This window comes from Stegastes partitus, unplaced genomic scaffold (genome assembly GCF_000690725.1).
Source record: "Stegastes partitus isolate 25-593 unplaced genomic scaffold, Stegastes_partitus-1.0.2 Scaffold3630, whole genome shotgun sequence".
In the NCBI taxonomy this organism is placed as follows: Eukaryota; Metazoa; Chordata; class Actinopteri; family Pomacentridae; genus Stegastes; species Stegastes partitus.
The window spans coordinates 97,524-118,438 of record NW_007581361.1 but is presented as its reverse complement, the minus strand read 5'-3'; the positions used below and the strand labels follow the sequence as shown (position 1 = coordinate 118,438).

General features: G+C 40.8%; 1 protein-coding gene across 1 annotated transcript in view; it reads right to left on the bottom strand.

Moving 5' to 3' along the window:
* Positions 1-11,176, bottom strand: part of LOC103375912 (teneurin-3) — a 124,879-nt gene extending 113,703 nt beyond the window's left edge. The window contains exons 1-2 of the mRNA XM_008306213.1: positions 10,832-11,176; positions 8,432-8,707 (exon numbers count right to left, since the gene is read on the bottom strand). Of these exons, the coding sequence (XP_008304435.1) occupies positions 8,432-8,707; positions 10,832-11,102 (547 nt within the window). The 5' untranslated portion in view covers positions 11,103-11,176. The remainder of the gene's footprint in view (positions 1-8,431; positions 8,708-10,831) is intronic.
* Positions 11,177-20,915: the final 9,739 nt, after the last annotated feature.

Sequence of the window (20,915 nt, the reverse complement as noted above, 5' to 3'; positions counted from 1 at the left end):
CGAAATTCTTCAGTGCGCAGCAAACAGTGCACTGCAGGCTACATTCTGTGTACAAATCTTCACCTTATTAGCTCAGCCAAATATTCCAGGCTATTTGATACAGTGGAAGTAAATTGAGATCGAAACCCCTTTGATTCGCGGCATTGTTGGAGCCAGATGAAATGCTCATGACGAAAACTCCTTGAAATCCTGACTAAAGTCAAGGCCTTTTAATGAAACATTTATTCATGTATATGAAAGGCTCAAATACATTTCCACTGCCAATGAAAAGATCCAGGGTCATAATGTGCAGTAAAAATGTGCTTTTAATTGTGTGTCAAAAAGAAAATTAGAGCGGCCCAGCACAATTAACACAAAGCATTTTTTTGCACATATTTTTGCTATTACATGCTGTCCCTTAATTGGACTAGTTAAGAAGAGCGTGGCTCCACTTTGGTTATAATTAATACACTCCTGAAATTGTTTGTAATTGCCACTGGAGACTACAGACTAAAAACATTATCCAGTGCTCTTTTTTTTTTTTTTTTTTTGTGGCTGTCTAAAAGTTTAGAGTGTTTTGGTCAAGGACGTGTTGGAAGTGATGAACAAAGACCTTAAGTATGAAAACATGCAAAGCGGAGGCATTTTTACATTCAGACGCCACGGCAACAGAAAAGTCACCTTGATCTCTAACTTTTTGATTGTCAACATCCAATACTGAGGAGCGCAAAGGTCAAAGCCACAGCACCATGACAATAGATAACAAATATTCCTGTGTCCCAAGATAGGGGGAGAAAAAGGAGACTGCAAAAGAAGGAAGACATGAAACCAAATAAATTGGTAGGTTGGTCTGGTCTGGGGACAACATCTGAACACCCAGTGTCGAATCGGGACAAGAAAGAGAATCTATTTTAACCCATATGAAGAAAAAAAAGAATAAAAGATCTAGATACTGTATACTGACAGCTCCCAATGTTTGTGTGTCTTTTCAAGGATTGTTGTTTTTATTTTTTTTACATTGGGGTTTTAACTTGCCTGCAATAAATAGAAAAACACGAAGCTGTGGTGTCTCCATTAATCACTTCAATCAGAGATGTATGCAGCTCCCTATAGCGTCTCTCAGGAGGGTAAAGGTAGATCGTCGGGTTCAGAAAAACATTGATGGTCCCTGATTGCAGCGGGGGTATCAGACATACATGTAATTATTACACATAACAAATGGATAAACATGCTAATCCCTGTTTCTTACATTGATATTCATAGAGTATAAAATGGCTTTCTGACTATTTCCGTATTGCATGGTAATACAATCTCTCAATTAGACGGCGTGATGAAATGAAATGAGCCATTTTCTCTTGAGGACAGTAAATAGTGGCCCTCGTAATTGACAACTGCAGAGTAATTCCTAATCGTAATAACATGTCCTGCAGTCTGGCACCAGCCAAGTGATTAGACCCAACCAAGACAGTGCTGTCAGGGACGCGCTGCAAAAAAACTGGGTGAAACTCAAGAGGGAGAAGCACGTTTTGTTACTCGACGATTCATCAGTGATCACCCAACGTCAGGGAAGAGATGTTGGGGGGAGTTCGCAGCTTTTTAAGCTACAAATGCATCTTTGTGCAGGAAAAGATTGACCCAAATACTAAATGCCTGCCTGAGTGTTTCACACACTGGTTCATGTGAAACTCTGGAGGTGAAATTACAGAAACAAAATAGTAATTCAAGGGGTCAAAATTTCAGCTAAAGGCAAAACAATAAGTTGATTAATTAATTACTGGATGCACATAAAATTAATCAGTAACTGTTGTGATAATGGGATAATCATTCAGGTCCTTTCTGGTGATAAAACACCAAAAGAAAACATTTTTTAAATCTTCTTAAATGTGAATATTTGCTGCGTTTTTCTCCTTTATTTAATCATCTATCAAGAAAGTCTTTGACGTTTTTTTTGGACACAATAAGACATTTGAAGAAATCCTCGTGGGCTGCAGGAAATTATGACTGTTTTTTTATTATTTTTATGTCATAAAATAAACAAAAATTGCTAATTTATTTTTGCAATTAAAATATAGTTACAAAAAAAAATTGGAAGTTCAATCAATTATGATTTTTTTTTTAGCTTAATGCACATTTCTAACCTCAAAAATACAGAGAGGCTGAAAATGCATTTTGTTTGTAACGTTGACATCACGCAATATCCAAATTCTGTCTTTGGATGTGATAAGCAAGAAGAATTAATTAGTAAATCCTTGAAAAAATAAAAATGTGTGTCTTCACATAGATGTTGTTAGCAGAAACTCTATCTTTGAAGTATTAAAGGGACATAGCAGCTTCAAGAAAATCTGCTTTTCCTTATTAATATGCAAATTTATACAGCAAGACACTCCAAAGTCTAATCAGATCATCTACTCTGTGGGGGGTAGCTGTGGTGCGAGTAGAAGTTTTTCACCATGTGTTGCTGTTGTGAGACAAAAATGTGTCTACACGCAACAATACGCCAGCGACACAAAAAAAAAGAAAAAGAAAGAAAAAAAAAAAACGGCTTCCCACATGTACAGGGCAAATCGAAATCCCCCTCTTAGCGGTCAGTTTGTAATTCGCTTCGATGAAGGTTTAAGTGTCGCCGACCTTTGCTCGGCGCAGAATCAGGGCAGTGACCTCGAGATTTTTCAAATTACTCCAACACAGAATCCAGAATTTTTTTTATTTTTTTTTTCCACATGACTGATGAGCACAACGCGTAGCACGACACCTCGGCACGTCACCGCCGAATCCCACGTCCCCTGTCACCCCGAGCACTAACAATGTGAGCACTTAACCGGTGAAGCAGGGAAAGTGATGACAATAAATGATGGCAATCAAAGCGCGTCTCCTGTTTTGACGAGACGCGAGGTAAAGCTCAGACACCTTCCTAGCCCCTATTAACAAATGATAAAACTGTTTTCTCTGCCAGTTTTGGAGTGTTCTTCAAAAAATATCACAGATGGCCGGCCCTTTTGACCGAGGAACGGGGGAAAAAAAAACAAAAAAACTCTGATGTTATTTATTCTTTTTGTGTTCAACTTCTGCCATAGTGAATTATGAAAGTGGTGAGAGAGGATTTCTTCATGCTACGATCAATAGGCTGATTCCACCGTCACAATACAAGGCGCAGATCTGACACAGGAGTTTGACAGATGGTGTGTCACCTTCGTCAGCGTGACGTCCCCGTGCTCGTGTGTGTGTGTGCGCGCGAATGTCGACACTTTTGCTTGATTTTTCTAATCTTAGAGAGATAAAGTGTGAGAAACAGAGTGAGATATCCAAGCGTGTGCGTACGTGAGACAGAGGAGAGGGAGAGGCAGAGTGAGAGAACATGAATACATGCACACAGAGAAGCATGTTAGAGGATGTCTGATATGCTTTCATACTCCCACCCAAAAAGCCTTTGGTGCTTGCTGTGCTACAGCACACTTTGCTGTGACTCCTCCACTGATTTAATTAACCTTTTACTGGCACTGTTCACACAATGAATCTGTGGGCTATACTCAACTGTAAAATGTGTATGACTGCAATGTAGACCTGTGACTTGGACAAATTGAAATTCTTTTCTGCTACATCCTCCAGTAAACAGTCCAACAGTCCCGGATAAGAACTGCAGTAAAGAAGCAGTAAAGACGTACAAGAGTCTGCTACTTCTGCACTGACCATCCTCCACCCGAACATCAAAGCGACACTTTTTTTTTTCTCCCCCTGAAAAATTACTTTGGACAGAAGGTGCAGGCCCGAGCAAATGATGCTTCTTTAACCAAGGATGACAGGCATCACAGTGGAAGTCCTTTTCTCCTAACCAGGGGTCAGCAGGCATCACGCCCCTCCTACTGAACAATAAACCCCATGTGTGATGGTTTATACAGCCGAGGAGAGCTGTCATGAAGTACTGCAGCTCTGTAGCTGCAGTACCTAACAAAAAAGTGCAAGCTTTTTCACACCCTATTAGGAATACAACTCAACTGGGCCATGCTATGTTTCTGTTTCATGCAGTCATTCATGTTTTATGAGGGGTATAATATTGATTCTGAAGCCAGCGCAGTCAACATTAGGGTGGAAAAAATAAAATAAAACTCCACGGTTGTGTTCACTTTTACTCAGCAGCTGTACATAGCGAACCGTCCCAAATATAAATATTAATAATCACACAGCAACAGTTGAACCTGTGCAACAATAATTTCATTTTAAACATTAAAAATACATTGCAGTGAAGAACTAGCGAGTGCCGAACGGTGAACCCTGATGAAAACTTTGACGCCACGCTTGGCTTTGTTTATGAAGATATTTTGAAATGAAGATATTTTCTGTCTTCTTTTATCTACTTTATTGTGTTCAGTATGTGTTAACTGAAAGTAAAAGCGCCTCCAAAGGTGAGTCCACATATATTTTGAGGTGTTAAAATAAAATTTAAACCATTTTCAATTATAACACTGCATTCCAGCTTTTATCCTGCATGAAACTGACAAGAAAGGTAACAATGCATGTTTGGTCTCCTATTATCTGTTTTCAGTTTCTCAAGTTATTTAAAAAATATTCCACACATCTCAGTGAAAACGACATGCAGTAGAGAAATATCCAGGGATCATGTGACCCACATTCTAACCCAGGTACAAACAGTATCTATAAATTTTAATATTTTCCAGCACATTTAATGCTTTAGTAAAGACCAAGGTCACCAAATGAAACCAGTATTTCTATTTGTAATTATTACTTGAATTGCAGTTCAGAAAAACACAAGTATATTTAAAAATACATTTCCTTCAGTGCATTCACTAAATTATAGAGTTACAAATTAAATAAAAATGATCCCAGGAAACTTTGACTTAAGGAAACAATGACTGTTAGCATTTGTGTGACTGTGTAAATGTCTTTCATATAATATTTAATTATATGAAGTTTCTGTATAATGCTGTTGCTATGGAAATTTGGCTTTGGCTGGATATAATGCTTCCCCTCCAAATGTTTAGTAGTTTATATGCTTTTTAAAAATTCTGGCCAGGGAAAAAAAAACAAAAAAAAAACAGTTCAGTTTCTGAAGCTTCATATTCAAACATTCCTGTTCTCACGAGGTTGTGACTTGGAGAGTTACACTTCACACAGACATGAAGTTCTAACACTATACAGCTGGGAGATGTCAGTGGAACATGATACAGTAAGTGAGCGTACATAGTGTGTGTTTGTATGTGTGTGTGTGTGTGTATGCGTAGGTGTGTTTGTTCGTGGCAAACCTATCAATGTCAGGTATAGGGTATATGGTAATAAATAATTCCTGCACACACACACACACACACACACACACACACACACACATATATATATATATATGTTTGTACTTGTGAAAATGACATTACTGTATTAATACAAACACTTGAAAGAAAAACGCTTAAGTATTATTGAGTGGTATCCATTTTTTGTTAGAAAAAAATGCATTTTGTGTGTATATATAATATCTTGTTCATGTAGATCACTATATATAAACATGGCGGTGTCCTCTATTGAGATATGTAAGACTGCTTAGTATCACTTGGCCATTCTTACTAAACAAAAAAACAAAAAAACAAACAAAAACAATACAACAAATGCTTTATTCAATCAATCGTGTTTTCAAGGGATTCTATCAGTGCTGCAGGATTAGCTTAAGTATAAAATCAATGCGAGCTACCTCGCTGTTTTTCCCCCTCTTTCTTCCTTTTTTTTTTTTCTCAATAAAAACACAAAAAGATCCACTTCATGTTGTGCCATAAATAGTCAATTATGATTGATCATTCATTTTGTTGTGGGGTGCCAAAATGCAACTGGGGGCTTGACTTAAAAAGAAACTGAAGTAATAACTTTTTTAATAAAAAGCTGGAACCTGATCTTATTAGAAATTAGACAAATACTAAAGCGAGCATTATTATGAGTTCCAGAGGCACAGAAGCCTACTGACAGCAGTCATGTTGTGTGGCTCCTCTCTTCTGGAGAGCAGCTCGGTTAATGTTGTTGGTATTTGTAAAATGCATCACTTCACAAAACAACTCTTCTATTTCAATCTGTGTCCCCCTCCCTCTTCTCCCCGTAGTGAATTGTTTAAGGCTGCACACTGACAAGGTGACCACTTAGGACCACTCGGGGTTCATCTTTAAAAGGTGGACCTCTTTCTCGCGGAGGTTAAGATCTGCAGATGCCGCGCTCTGTGAATGTGCTGAGGCTTTGGTACTTCTCTGTGTCGAACACTCTGTAGAACAGAGCGAATTAGAATGAAATATTGAGTTCATTTATGAATAAGTGGGGCTGAACGGCCCCTTGTCGGAGCTTCTGCATGCATATTCAGTTGATGGAAACCTTTGGATGGGTCATTTCTCTTAGCTGCTTCATTAAATAGTGAAAGTCAAAAGTGCAATGCCTCCTGACAAAAAAAAGGAAAAAAAAAAAGGACCAAGATCTATAGAGGTGGAACAGTAGCAAGGCTTTCCTTTGTTCCGGTTCAAAATCTAGATAAAAAAAGGACTTTAGCTTTAAAAACAGTTTAACAAAAAGGTGTAAAAATGTTAAAGTGTACCGTGAAATTATGTGTGCAGTCAGAAGAACACATAGAGGTTCAGTTCATACACTTAAATAAATGAGTTCTTAGGTGTTTTTGCTTTTTGTTGGACTGAAAAGGAACGGCACCTGGGATAAAGCAGATAAAGTGTTTATTTTTTCCCCTATTATAAAACTAATTGAGACAATAGTGAGTTAGTTTGGGTCTCAGTGGGGCGCTGTACAAACTACAGCCAATCAGCAGCAGCTTCTTGAGGCGTTTCCAAAAGAAACTCCAGAGGAGGTATGCCAAAGGGGCGTATTGTGGTGTGTGAATGAGTGTGTGTGTGTGTGTGCGTGTGTGTGTGTGTGCTCACACACTCTAAGTGGTGGAGGGCAGGTGCAATCAAAGCTCAATAGAGAACCTTTTGAAGTCGGACTCGGCGTTGTCTTGCAGAATGGAGCGAAGGCTGGCGCTATGGTTTCACTCTTTGGCAGATACACCAACAAATATGAGTGGAGCCGAGTGCTAAGGAGGTGAGGACCATGTTTACGGCAGGCCCCTCCGTGGTGAGGGCTTTTAGAGGCTCGTAAATGTATACAGGGTATCGGGCAAAAGCAAAGGCCAGACACTGGAACAAATACATGGGTCTGAATTCTGATGGCATTTTGAAAAAGGTAAAAGACTTACTCAGCTCAACCCCATCCCACCCCCCCCACCCCCCCTCCTCAGAGACAAGCTCACTATGATGAATACTGCCATTAAGAAAATGACTTGTCTCAAATGTCAGACTGTAGCCAATGTTTTCAGTATAAAAATTGATAGCACATGAACACAAGACATTTTCCTTTTTACCCTCTCCTTTATGTTCTTGCCAGGAAAGTGTAATCAACCCTAATTATTTAAACTGCCTGCCACTCTCTGAGACCATCGGATCCTTATAATAATTAGAACTTTTTATTGCATGTGTTATAATGGTGATGGCTGGCGCTACGATGATGAATGCACAATGTCAGGAGCTCTTTCACAGAATAAACTTCAGGAAACACTTTTTTTTTTTTTTTTTAAAGCCTCACACCAAAATATATGCAGTTGAGATGATGAATTTAACGATAAGCCGGCTGAGCATAGGCGCAACAGACTCGATGTTTTTTAATTAAAAAAATGAACGATGGAAGAAGCAGCACTGTTGAGAAACAACGTTTTAAAGTAGATTTGATATAAATTATTTTCCCAAACTGCAAACTGGCCTTTCGGGAAGTAGCAGCAATAAGCGAAAGGGAGAACAACGGCATGTGAAAGCTGTGTAAATTCAACAACAATGCAGCTATATAGCCATCTTATATGCATCACCTCCATTTGACACAACAAAGATTTGCCCTCTTCAAACAGAGAACCTCAATCCTCAATCTCAGGTTTCCAGCATGATCAAATTTGCACTTCAAACCATTGTGCCCATTTAATCAGCCATTATGTATGCCCAGTCAACCACAGCAGAATTTCTAAGCAAAATCTCAGACTGAGGCACACAAAGCTATCTTTGATTATATGCTAGCCCATGGGGAAACTTTATCAAACTCCTCTGCTTCCTGTGGAGAAGGACCAGGTGACTAGCAACTACTCAATCTGAAGGCCAAATTCTTTTCCGCATGCGGCAAGGAAACACGCCTTTGATCCAAACAAAGACAGCTGCAAATGCCTCTCCAGATACCAGCCCCACCAATGGCGCTTCCACTTTTTTTTTTCCACCAATCAGGGCCTTGTCTCCAGCACCATCCATAATCCAGCCTACTGCTGCTTTTTCCACATTTTTCCTTCTCCCCTCCCGCCTCCTCCCCACCCTTTGAGAAGCAATGGAAGCATGAGCCGCAAACAAATAAACGTTTTAGGATAAAAGAATGCAAAGTGTGCCCTACTCACCCATCTCATTGTCCGACTTATTGTCCATTTCCGTGTCAGTGAGCGTGAGCGCTGAGTTAGAGCGACTGGAAAGGCATGAATTCTGCCCAGATTTTGCCCCCGTTCCCCAAAGAGTCATGGTACGTTCCGGTGATACAGGTTCATGGTTTTCTGTAGCGACCGGTCCTCTGGAGTAGCTGCTGAGTGGGTGAGAGAGGCCAGTCTCAGGGCACAGAGCCAAGCCTCTGCGAGCTGATGGCTCACAAATCCCGAGTTGCCTCAGCGAAAATGTCTGCCCTGTGAATGACAGAAGTAGTAAAGTTAACAAACCAAGGAACAACGTGTGTAACAGACAAGAGCAGGGCTACTTAAAAAAACACTTAGTCCAGGAGCGTGCTGACAGGGGAGGACGTAATTGTTAAATTAAAGCATTAACAACATCCTCCCAAGCTACTTAACACTCATCAACTTATTAGGATGCACAAAGCCATTTTCTTTACCTCAAATCGCAGCACCTCTCAACCTGCATTCGGCACATTCAGATTTTTAATAAGCTCCATTAAAGATTTAAAACAAACTGACTAACATCAGATGTTCCTCGGGTTCAACTACACACACACGAAAATGAATTAAAAATGCAATCTCCCGTTTACTGTTGTTAGTTTTAAAATGCTGTTTCAGACATTGACTGATTCTTAATAAATTGTAAACATACCATAAATTAGCTTCCCCTTTATATGGAATTACTTGAGGCTCTGCTATTCACTGGGAATAAAATAATAACCTGCCATGCCTTCAAAGACACCACAGCATCTTTGAAAAAATACTATTATTTCTAATACACAAAAAAATATATTGAATCCAGGAATTCTTATAATAGTGGATTAACAAGTTTTTAAAAAATCCTTTATTTCATTCACTGTAGATATCATTTAACAATCTATACTGAGTATGTGTAATAGTTATCTAGTCAGTGTAACTAAATAGTCTATTTGTGAAACTACTACTACTAATATATATATATAATAGAATACATTATATATATATTTATGTATTTTAGAAATACGTCAAATAATCTGAAAGCATACATATTTGCCATTTGTTTATTTCACTAACAGAATACTGAGGTCAGGGATTTTTGACATTAAACATTCATTTTACATTTTAAGATCAGCCAAAAATGCAGCAAAAACATCTTTAAAAAAAAAAATTCTTTTCAAATTTTCTTTCTCGTGTCACTTTTTACGACCACTGAAATACTGAAGTTACTTTAAGAAATGTTCGGCTGAGTTAAAACGCTACAGAAATGATTTCTTGACCTCAAGAGCCTTTCCAAACGCTCATTCATCGCATGTAGAGGCACAGCACACAACCATCACACACAGGGAGCACAATGAGCAAACATAGCATCTAATTGACACAAAATATGCTCTTTTTCCACCACCGACATTAAATCTGACATTTACTGTGATGATGTAAGGCACACTCGTTAACACTAAATGCCTGGGTTTTTAAAAAGAAATAAAGAAAACTAGCTTCCTTCCCACAACTTTGTCATAATCACATTAATTCTAAAATGGACACCAATTAGCACGAAGGAAATGTAAGGGAGTAATGGATAGATTTTCTGATTACAATCTTATGAGCCAAAGGAGTCCCATAAAATAGAATAAACTGCTCAAACTTTTTAATTACAAAAATTAGAGCTGTTTCTAACAGCCAATTAAAGGAGAGGGTTACTTAGTGAGCATTTTTCCTTATTATTTTAACATAGTCCTGCAGGCTATGAGCATTTTATAAGGTCATAGTAGCCCACAGTATCTTACCCAATATGACTTCTCTCTGAAAGTTTCGGAAAATTAAACTAAATTATGCCATTGTTTGACATCCTTTAATTGTGTTTACCACTGTATAGCATACTGGCGTGGTGTTGCTATTTCTTGTCATGCTTGCTCAGATTAAGTGGAAGATAAAACTGTGAGATGGTAAAATTTAGTAAACAAACAAACAAACAACAAAATCCCTGCTACCAAGTTCATTTACTAATGAAGTTTCGCACTGTTAAGCATCAGCAAATGAACGTGGATATAAGGATTTTGCATGCCTGTGGTATTTACTAAACTCTAACAAGCTGGAATCTCTGATTTATTGTCAGAATTTCCTCTTCAGATTTAGGGAAGGAGGCAATATAAGTTAACACCGAGATTTGTTTTACTACAAATCATAGTTTTTTGCAGCCACAGTCGTCAAATTGATGTACTCTGATGTTATAGGCCTCGCAGTTAAACATAACTGCCTCGTGCTCATCCATGGCAGCCTCAATAACTGCCCCTCTTAACCCATATTTTCCGAGCTTCATCTGACAAACACTGAGAGATTCCAGCAGTGAAACAACTCGAGGAAACGTTTGTTCTCGCTAACCTGGCCTGGTGTACTCTGCGCTTTCCTTGTGGACCATCTCCTTGACTCTGCCTCCAAACAGCATTCGTGAAGGGTCATGGTCAAAGGCCTGAAGCGTCTCGCTGGAGCTGTAAGATTTCTGAGTGGGTACGCGGCAGGCTCCCTCGTCCCGATCAGCTGAGGAGGCGGTGTAGCGGCGCTCCCGATCCTTGTCTCTTTCGCAGTCTCGCTCTCGATCTCTCTGGCTCTTGGACAGCGAGCAGAAAGGCCGCTGCTCCCTCACCCTTTCCATGCTGCCTGCATGCTGGGTATCCAACTCCCTCCCCTTCACCACCGATGCTCTCCTGAGACACTCACCACTGGATTATTTCGCTCTTTCCTTCCCCTCCTCCTCTTCTTCCTCTGGCTGTGATTCTTGTCCTGTAACCGAGTTCCCCCCCCCCTTGGTCCCTCCTCCTCCCCACTTATGAACCTCTGTCGGTCACTTCTTCAGTCCATTCAGCCGTCCATCCACTCTACCTGGAAAAGAGAGATGAGGAAAGGGAAGCAAGGAGCTCAGATAACACTAATCCATCTGCTTCATCTTCAAAAGCACACACTTATCCCCGTCTCCCCGCCCCTCCCCCAGCGCTACCTCTCCTCCCATGAAACCTCACCCGTGAACCCTTACATACATGACTTCCCTTATTAAAAAGATCACCTCCTCGTTGCACCTGTATCAACCTTCACAATCAAGTTAATCTTGAGTGTGTTCATTTTTTAAAAAATTGTCCTTCAGAAACATTTTTCACATCAAGTGAAAGTAGTTTTGCAAAAAAAAAAAGAAAAAAAGAAAAAACTAGTGGTGGTGTCGTATAATACGTTTTCTATTTATTTATTTATTTGAGCGATAGAGGTTGTGCTTTCCAATTTTCCAGTGATCATGGTCCAAAAATTAACATCCACCGAGTGTCAACTGCTGGTTAAAAGACGGATAAATCAATAAGTCACACATCACACAGACGGTGACTTTCTGACATGACCATGAATACTTCCTCTTCTAATTAAAATTGTGACTCATATGGAATTATAATTCTGAGCCATTATGTGCACGTTTAATCAGCGGTGTTCTAAAAAGAAATGAATACCCACTTTACACACAGCCCTGACAGCGAAACGCGTAAAGCTTTGCCTATATTTCAACATCTCTTATTTCCGGCGGTATCTATGTGCAGATAGTTTGGGTTTACTTTTCAAGGTTCTCAAATATTTGCCTGAAAATTCTGCACTCACGCCCTTAAAATGAAGGCAAATGGAACTTCATTTGAGATACTCAAAGCACTGAAAACTCGTTCCAGGAATGTGTTTTATTGAACTTGTTTCTCTGCATAATCCCCAGAACAGGCAGGTTTTTTTTTTGTTGCCACTATTCATGGGTTGAAACTACCTGCACTGAAAATTACTTCATCTTGAGCTCAGAGAACCTGAGAAACAGAAGTTAAATGGCATATTTCTGCTTTAAAATGCACATTTGTGTTTTTAGTTAGTCAGCCAGTGACATTTGAGAATTAAAAAAATAAAAAAAAAAACGAAGCGGGGTTATTTCATGCAAACTGAACACCCGAAATGTGAGACAACATATTTTCCCAATTACTTCTTGCAATATCTGTGCAGGCTGGTTTGGCTTTACTTTCCCCAGGTTTTTAATATGTGTCACTCTGAGCCATGTGTTGCCACTCTGATAAAATGAAAGTGAACAGAATTTTATTTTTGTGCTCAAAGCATTGAAAAAAAATTGCATTTAAAAACTTCAGCCTTGCCTCGTTCCACACACACACACAGCGTCCAGAGACCCCACTGTGATCGGTTTTCATTCAATCTTCATCCTAATTGCAAAATTATGAACACCGTTGACAGCTGTCTTCCATCAAGGATTATATGCGCCGACGCAAGGTGAACTCAATTTTATATCTATGAAACAAGCACAGATAACAAATTTCTGTCAAAAACTTGTGCCCTGCTTTTTGAATGTACCTGCCCGTGACAGTGAAGCAGAAGAATTAAACACCACACACTCCCCATGACCCAGGTTGTGAATGCGCTGACCGAGAGAGTGCGCGCTCTGCATTCTGCATTAGTGTGTGTGCACACAAACATCGGGATGTATCAGTGTTTAAATCGTTAACTTGTTGAAAAATTCAAAGAAGACACTCACTGCGCTCTAAAACGCGGACAAGGGGGATGAGAATGCGACTAATCCGCAAAAAACCCTTGAGTGGAATGTGGATGGGAGCCGTGGTGTGTCAGAAGTGTTTATTACCAGCCATTTTCCACTGCCTCCTGACACACTCGCGCACTCTCACACATGCCACACACCACAATTTCATTTCTCTCTTGGCTGAGCTGTAAGACTTGAGTATCAGACTCCTTCTTTCCCCAAATGAGATCTACTTCGTTTCACATCAAGCATCAAAACCTTCCAATGAAGCCAGGATAGCGTACCGTCGCACTGCAAGATAGCACCGGCCCCGGAGAGACTTTCCAAAAACTGAAGCAGTCGCGGGTGGAGCACAGGATGCAGGGATAATGAAAATTGTGAGCTGTTCCAGGCCTCTTAAAGTTATTTTTTCCCTCCCTTCTCTCGGAGTTGCTTGATATCATTCTGTTCCCCCGATGGGCCAAGATGCAATCAGTGACACACTCTCTTGTAACCCCGACACTCAAGTCTCAACACTACCCCCCACACACTTGTTTTACGATGCCACAGGCCATCTCACTCACATCTCATCACTTTCAGGAAATTGTACACACCCGTCCAGATTGGCAGATTAATGCGCAGGATGAGTGCAAGCAGACACGCCCAGAAGCCTCCCTGATTACGATCCCCCCCTCTTCTTTATGGACTTGTAAAGAGATTCACCGTCTGAAAAACAGCTAATGCTACAAGTCCTACCCACTGAGCCGCGCGCCTGCACCGTAGGATGGAATTAGATTTGTGTCCTAATCAGCTATAAGCCCTTGACTGACCAGGCAAGTCCCCATATAAACATCCCTGTAATACTCTGGGAACCCAACGATGCCATCTTTTTCACAGCCAGTCCAAGTGTCCTGCTTGTATACAGGCACTGCACGTGGGGACACCATCAGGATACAAGAGAGACATTCACGGTAGTTTAAATTATGCACTGAAAGGTCACACGGCCTCTGAAGGGAATTCTATTGTGTTAGTGCAGGCTTTAAGTTTCAAAGGTTTTAACTACAGTACAGTATGAACTGCACAAAGCTCAGCAGAAAAGAATAAAAGCCGGTCTGTCTTGCCTTGATTAAGCAAAATCTGCCTCCAGTTACCCTATTGAGAGCACACGCTAGCGTACACCAATCTGTGAAAAGTGACGCTGTCCCACCAAAGTGAAGATGAGACTGATTATGTTTGGAGTTTATCATGAATGGCTCAGTACGTTTATGGCCCCCCTTTTTTTTTTTTTGTACTTTTCTGGTATTGCTCTCTTCTACATTCCCTTTTACCTTTGATCGTGCAGTTGAATCAGGACAGTCAGTCACCCATGACCACTCAGTGGAACAGTCGACACTGCAAAATTAGTGTCACACAGAGGTCCTCTCAAGAGCCAGTGAGGCAGGGAAAAAGACAGTTCATGATCTACGCAGCGCTGCTCCACACACGTCCCAATGACTCCCATGCCAGTTGAGTAGCGTCCCCCCGATGCCTGGCACTGTCCTACACCTCTGCACTTCTTTGAAGCATAAACCATAAACCATCTGTATAATATGGTGTGAAGAAATGTGTCCAAGTCAATTGGCTCTTCAGGGCAGTTGGAGAGGTTTCAAGGGTCTAAGTGAGATTTACTTGTTTCATGTCTGACACATATTCATCAAAGATGAGAGACGGATGTTTTATGCTTCTAACTTGGGATTTGGAAGAAATGACCAAAGGAGAGAGCAACCTTTAAAGGATGTCTTGGAGTCAATAAGTCGGTTTATATACCAAAAAAACACGACATCAGTGTGTCATTCATCAAAAGCAATGAAAAGACACTTTTTGATACTTCAAGGAGAGATGGTTAAAATGGAGAGAAAGTTTCTATGTAGCCCAAGATCAATTAGTCAACTGATTAGTGCTGAAACAATTAATTAACTGATTAGTGAATTAACAGAAAATTAAGCAGCAACGTTTGAGTAAATGGTGAAGTCATTCCTCAAGGACTAATTCCATTTATTCTCTGATTGTAGCCTCTTCAGTGAGAGCATTTACTGCGTCCCTCTGTTTTGTACAATGATTGATTCTTTGTTGAACAAAACAAGCAATTTAAAGATGTTACTGTGGAGATCCTTACGACTAATCGAGCAACAATTAAATTAAAGTCTATATCTCACAGTTTACCACTGAAAACCCTTCTGTTAATCGGCTTCATCGGGACCAAACACAACAACAGTCATAGTTCAAATGCTGCTCAACTCTGATTGGTGATGTCACTGATTTTGCCCTGCCCACATCAAACTAGCGACAAAAGCACAGAGAACGCAAATCCAGACATATCTTGTGAAAATCTGTTCTAACTTTAGCAGAAAATAGCAGGCTATGTGTTCAGCTAGTAAAAAGCTAATGAGGAAATAAGTTTTCCTAACAAAGTAATTTATTAACCAAACATTAAACTACAAGAAAATTATGACTGGCATTAGCTAAAGGATTTTATTTTATTTTTAACAGACAACAATCTGCATTTCGAAAGATGTCTAGGAATTGATGAGGACGTCTGTACAAAATTAAGCTAATGAACAAATACAGCAGCTGAAACTGAGCTGGCATTCACTCCTGGCTTTAGCATACAAAGCATTCTGCAAAACAACAGTAGCCACCGCTGACCAGAATGCTGAAATGGCAACTATTCACTAAGCCTTTGTTCGGTAATTATATTTCCGCGGGGCGGCTGTTCATATCAGCCCAGATCTCCCTGTTGGTGACCTCTGTAAATAACGGTAATAAAGAGCGTACTTGTCGTTGCTGGTGTGTCCCTCCAAGACAATTCACCTGTCACCAAGTGGCCTGGCCGGTCCCCCTACCTCCACACCCCCTCCCTCGTCTTGTTGTTGGCCATTTGCCGGAGCACAGATCAGACAGCTCTCAGCCATGGGGAGTGGTGAGAGTGGTTGATGGAGCTTGTGGAGATCAGGGCTGGCTCCCTTTAACACAGCCAGCACCTCCAACAATAGCCGCCTCTGACAGCTTTGCATAATTCATCTTGTCGAGTCTCTCTCCCTTTCCTCCTTGACGCTCCTCTCTCCCTCTCCTCTTTCAGTTTCTCTTCAGTTATTCTTTTTTTTTTTTTTTCCCTCCTTCTTCTTTTTTTTTGTGCCTCCCGGCGCTCGGAGAAGGGGAGAGGGAGAACCAGGGCAGTGTTCCATCAGATGCTGCCTGTTTCCCCCTGACACCAGTGATTCTGGAGACACAGAAGTGTTTGTCTGCAGCACGATGCCCAGACTCTGTCAATTCTGGATGCCATCTGAACCAGATTGTGTTCCTTCTTTATCGAGGCTCAATGCCTAAATCCCTTGCTGCAACATGAAGTGTAGAGCTATTACCTAAAAATGCAAGCGTCGTAATCAACATTATCAATTTCTGCCATTAGCTGATCCTCCTCCGTGTGAGTTTTGGGGAATCTGATCAAAAAGTGCCAACTTTCCACGACAGTTGGCGGTAAGTATAATTCGGGATTTCTAAATCTTAGTAAATGTGCGCTCACTGACCAATTAAAAGTCAGACAAAGAGATGGAAAGAAAGTAAAGAAGAGCAGAGAAAAAAAAGAGTTAAAACAATCATGATAGCGTTTACCAGCAATTAAATTTTAGGGGCAAATACATCCCGCGCATACTTGGTGGCAGATGAGCTTACTGCACTCAGCGAGACTCTCAGGAAAGATGATGAAACGCTGCTCCATGCTAGGTCTCTTGTCTCAGTGTATGATGCAGAATATTCACAAGTGGAGTAGAGTGATGCAAATCTCTGATACAGCCACTTCAGATTATTCCACGCACATGGAGCTCGGAGCTTCATCCCTCATAGTTGCAGCACATTTAAAAGACAAACAAAGCTGCGGTGACTACCAAAAACAAATCAAAAAAGCTGAGCTGAACTCACAGTGTTTTGTTTTTCTTATTTTGCTTGTCTGTCTCTGGTAAATCATAGCGGTCAACGTCTAATCCTAACCATTTTATTGTTCGCTTTTTTTTTTTTTTTTTGGTGCGGGAATTAAATAATAAAAGGCATGTGCCAGTCCCAACATAATAAGCTGAGCGGGGATGTTTACAAATCCCCCAAATAACCCTTCACCAGTGACTCATGTGAGTTATATATTCATTGAATCTTTAGTGGAGAAATCGCAAGCACAGCCAAATTCATTTTTTAAAATGTAATTGCTAGGTGTGGACAATTGGAATATAAAAAAAGCAGGGCTTTGTAATGTTTCTTCTGCTCTATCTCCCTGTATCTCAAATGGTAATAACAGGTTATTCAGCGAATTCATACATACAGGCTTCAGCGTTTATCTGTATCCAAGGCTAAGTATTGAACCCAGCTCTTATCAAAATAGGTGCTCCCTTCCATATCACACACCCAATTACACTAGACGCTCTTAATTCAATGGAACACAGTTTGCTCCTTTCCCAAATTGGTATCACTGCAGTCTTATTTCACACAGGGGGATCTAAGGAAGTAATGATGTTCATGTACATTCACTTAATTGAGAATCTTCCAAGACACTGCCAACAATTGTCATCTGATGCTTACTCACAATGAACCAACTCCATGGTGTGCAAAATAAATTCAACTTTACAGACCTGTGGCAATTTACAGACAAATCCATGATCGACCCATTGTTACGGAAATAAATTAAATTGTAGCGATACCGCAGCTGCACTGTAATGAAGCGACAGAGCAATCACAACGCCACAGAGGGTGATTGAAAGAATAAAATAAAAAACCAAATCTGTCCCCCAACATGGCTGGTAAACAAAAGAAAATGGGTCTGAGACCCTGAAAAATGCAGAGAAAAAAAGGGATTATTGTAGGGAGCTTATTTATTTAGACAGCAGTGCCATTTTAATCACAAATTCTCTATCAAATATCGGTCTTGCTTGACGGTCTAATCAGGACATCTGTACAACTACTGTAGCCCATCAACAACGCACTCAGAGAGTGGCTGAAAATCATTACTCCAACGACATTTGAAATGCTGGGAGCATACAAACCTGGCAACCAGATAAAAATTCAAATGCGGAGAGGTATTCTAAAGTGCTGACATTGGGTGTCATTCAAATGCATCTCACATGATTGTACAACAAACTAACCCTCCCTCTTTTTGCATGTGCAGGGGGAGATGGAATATACACAGCAATCATATAATAGTGGCAGACAACTGAGGAGGATGAGGGAAAGCTTTAGTGGTGAATACTGCAATGGGAATGCAATACTCCGGTGCTGCAGCGGCTGCTGGAAAATATCAAATCTGACCAGAGACTTTGACGTACTTTTGCTTTTGTTCGTCTACATATCTGTTACGAAATGAATCAATATACTTACTTCAATAGTATGAAATTATAAGAAGGACAAATTAGAAGTGCACAATGAATCCCATTTTTACACTTTACAGGGAATAATATATTGAGTGTGTTTTCTCTTTAGGCATATTGTGCCACATAAACCACACAATGCATAAAGAAACTGGAGGGTTTTATTCTTTAGCTGTCAGCGTTTTAAGGAGTATGTAGGTCATGATGGCACACTATCAGAATACTGAGAGACTGCAGGCCTTATAAAAGAAACATCAATCTGAAAATTCACCACATTGCACTGGTTCCTCTACTTCCAGGGGTGAAACTTGGTGAGTCTGGCCTGTAGCAATTGGCTAAGACCGGCTTCTGAATACACACTGTTCTCCGCTGGAAGTCAAAGACTACTGACCTGTTCACCACTACACTGACACCGAGGCACCAGTTTTACACTCTTCAATGGTTTGATATTCAATATTTTCTTCTTCTTCACCCTGCTGACAATAAAAAAGACAGAGAACGTGTTACTGACTGGCTTCCCACATGAACCAGCGCTTTTCCCCATCATCGCTCTTCGTCACCCACCAGACCTGAGGCTTTCAGCATCACAGAGGTCGCGTCAACTGAATTATTGAGGCCATCAAGCGACTCCATCGACAAGCATAGCTGACGCCCAACTTCCCACTGGGCTGTCCAGGAGCCACAATAGACCAGACCTAAGGGCCTTGGCAGGTTGAAGCTATTCTGGGAAACCTCCTCCAGGACTAATATTGCTTTGTGCAAGTTAACAGCAAAAGAAATCTGTCTTTAGAATTTTGGCAACTTGGAGCACAGTGGGGGGAAGGAAAAAAAAAAAAGTTATGTTTAGAAATAAAAGTTTCACCAGAGCTTTAATGTGAGCTGGATGACGATAATGACTATAATGTTCGCCATACAGCATCTTGGAAATTTGTAGCAACTCCTGACATCATATTCAATTTCTGGCTTCTATAATGTCTGCGTTTCACAAAGGCTGAACCTTGACACTGCACAGGTATTCACTCAGGGCAATTTTCACAAGCAGAGAGCACAATGCATTTCTATCTTTTTCTCCCTATGACACAACTAAGAACATTTCTGTTTGGCTCTCTCTCACCAGGCTCAGCCCGGAGCATGCAGCGAGAGTTGCACTGTTACAAAGTCAAACCCACTCCTCAATCTTGCCACTTGGTCTTGACCCAGAAAGTCCACCGGAGCATGCTGAGCCATAAATGTTAATCTGTAGGTTACAACAGTGTGAAGTGGTGCTGCTCCCAGAGCTGGACCAGCAGGACAGCATCCTGTGGCTAATCGCAGGTGGCTTTCATCTCATCCTGCTTTGGCCAAAGAGCTCAAAACAAAACCAGGAGCTGTCATGCTTTAATATTCGCTTTCCTTGATTTTTAAGTAATCCATACACGGGGCTACAGAAGGTCTTCCACTTCACCGCACACAATTAGAAGCTTGGCTGTGTCGTCTGCGGACACCTACGCGCAAACAGCACCGCCGACGCATTTACACGTATGCGCGCAACGAGATGCAGAATCGGTTTATGTTATGCACAACACATTAGGTCGGGCAGTCAGCCTACAGTAGCCATGAGGCGGGTACAATAGCTGCTCCCTTGAGAAAACCTCCACTCGCCTTCCCAATCACAGCGCATGGCAGGTATCACATTATACAGAGCAGATATTCAAGATGGAAAAAATACAAGGCAAATCCATATTTAGGTTAATATAAAACTCAATTTATATTCTTAGCTGTTCCACGCTCTTTCAGACACCCACATTTTAAATTAATAAAACATATTATGAATTGGGAAAAAAGACAAATCTGTTACATAAAGTAATTTAGCATAAAGCATATATAGTGCTCCAAAGGCTCACATCTTACCGTGTTTTTTAGAGTTTTTTTTTTTACCCTCTCTCACGCAGCATACAATGTAGTTAAGGACCACAGAGGTAATGCATCAAGTGCTGTCACTAAATATCCCTACTCTAAGCACATTTCAAGAGCACGCAATCTCCTCCCTCCCAAATCCTAGGGTGACTTTCAGCAATAATTTGGCAACTTGCACGAACCACAACGATTTATTTTTTTCTTTAAACAGGGTAAACTTTGCTGCAGGTGTCACATCAGCGTGCTAAACCCCAAGTAATCCTCCGACTTGAGGTCACGAAAAGGAAATATGTCCGCCGATGACGGAGGTCTCCGCAAAGCTGGGTTTCTTTAAATTTCTGAAGAACTAAAGAATGCATCATGGCACGCTTTACTTTCACGCCAACTATTTATCATGATGTCTGGCTACTCTCGTGGGAGGACAGGGAAAATGTACTGAGAGAGAAAACAGGTGAAAGAGAGCACAGCAGACAATAACCAGGCAGGCTGTGTGTTAATAGTAACAGATTAGAGGGCAGCAATTATGTAAAGTAAATATGACATGGAACCGATCCGTCGAGCCCAGGGAACTGTGGGTAGTTTGTCAGGCTGCATTAACCTTCACGTGTTTGCTCTGATGTGTTGAAACAGGCGAGTCGGCCATGCT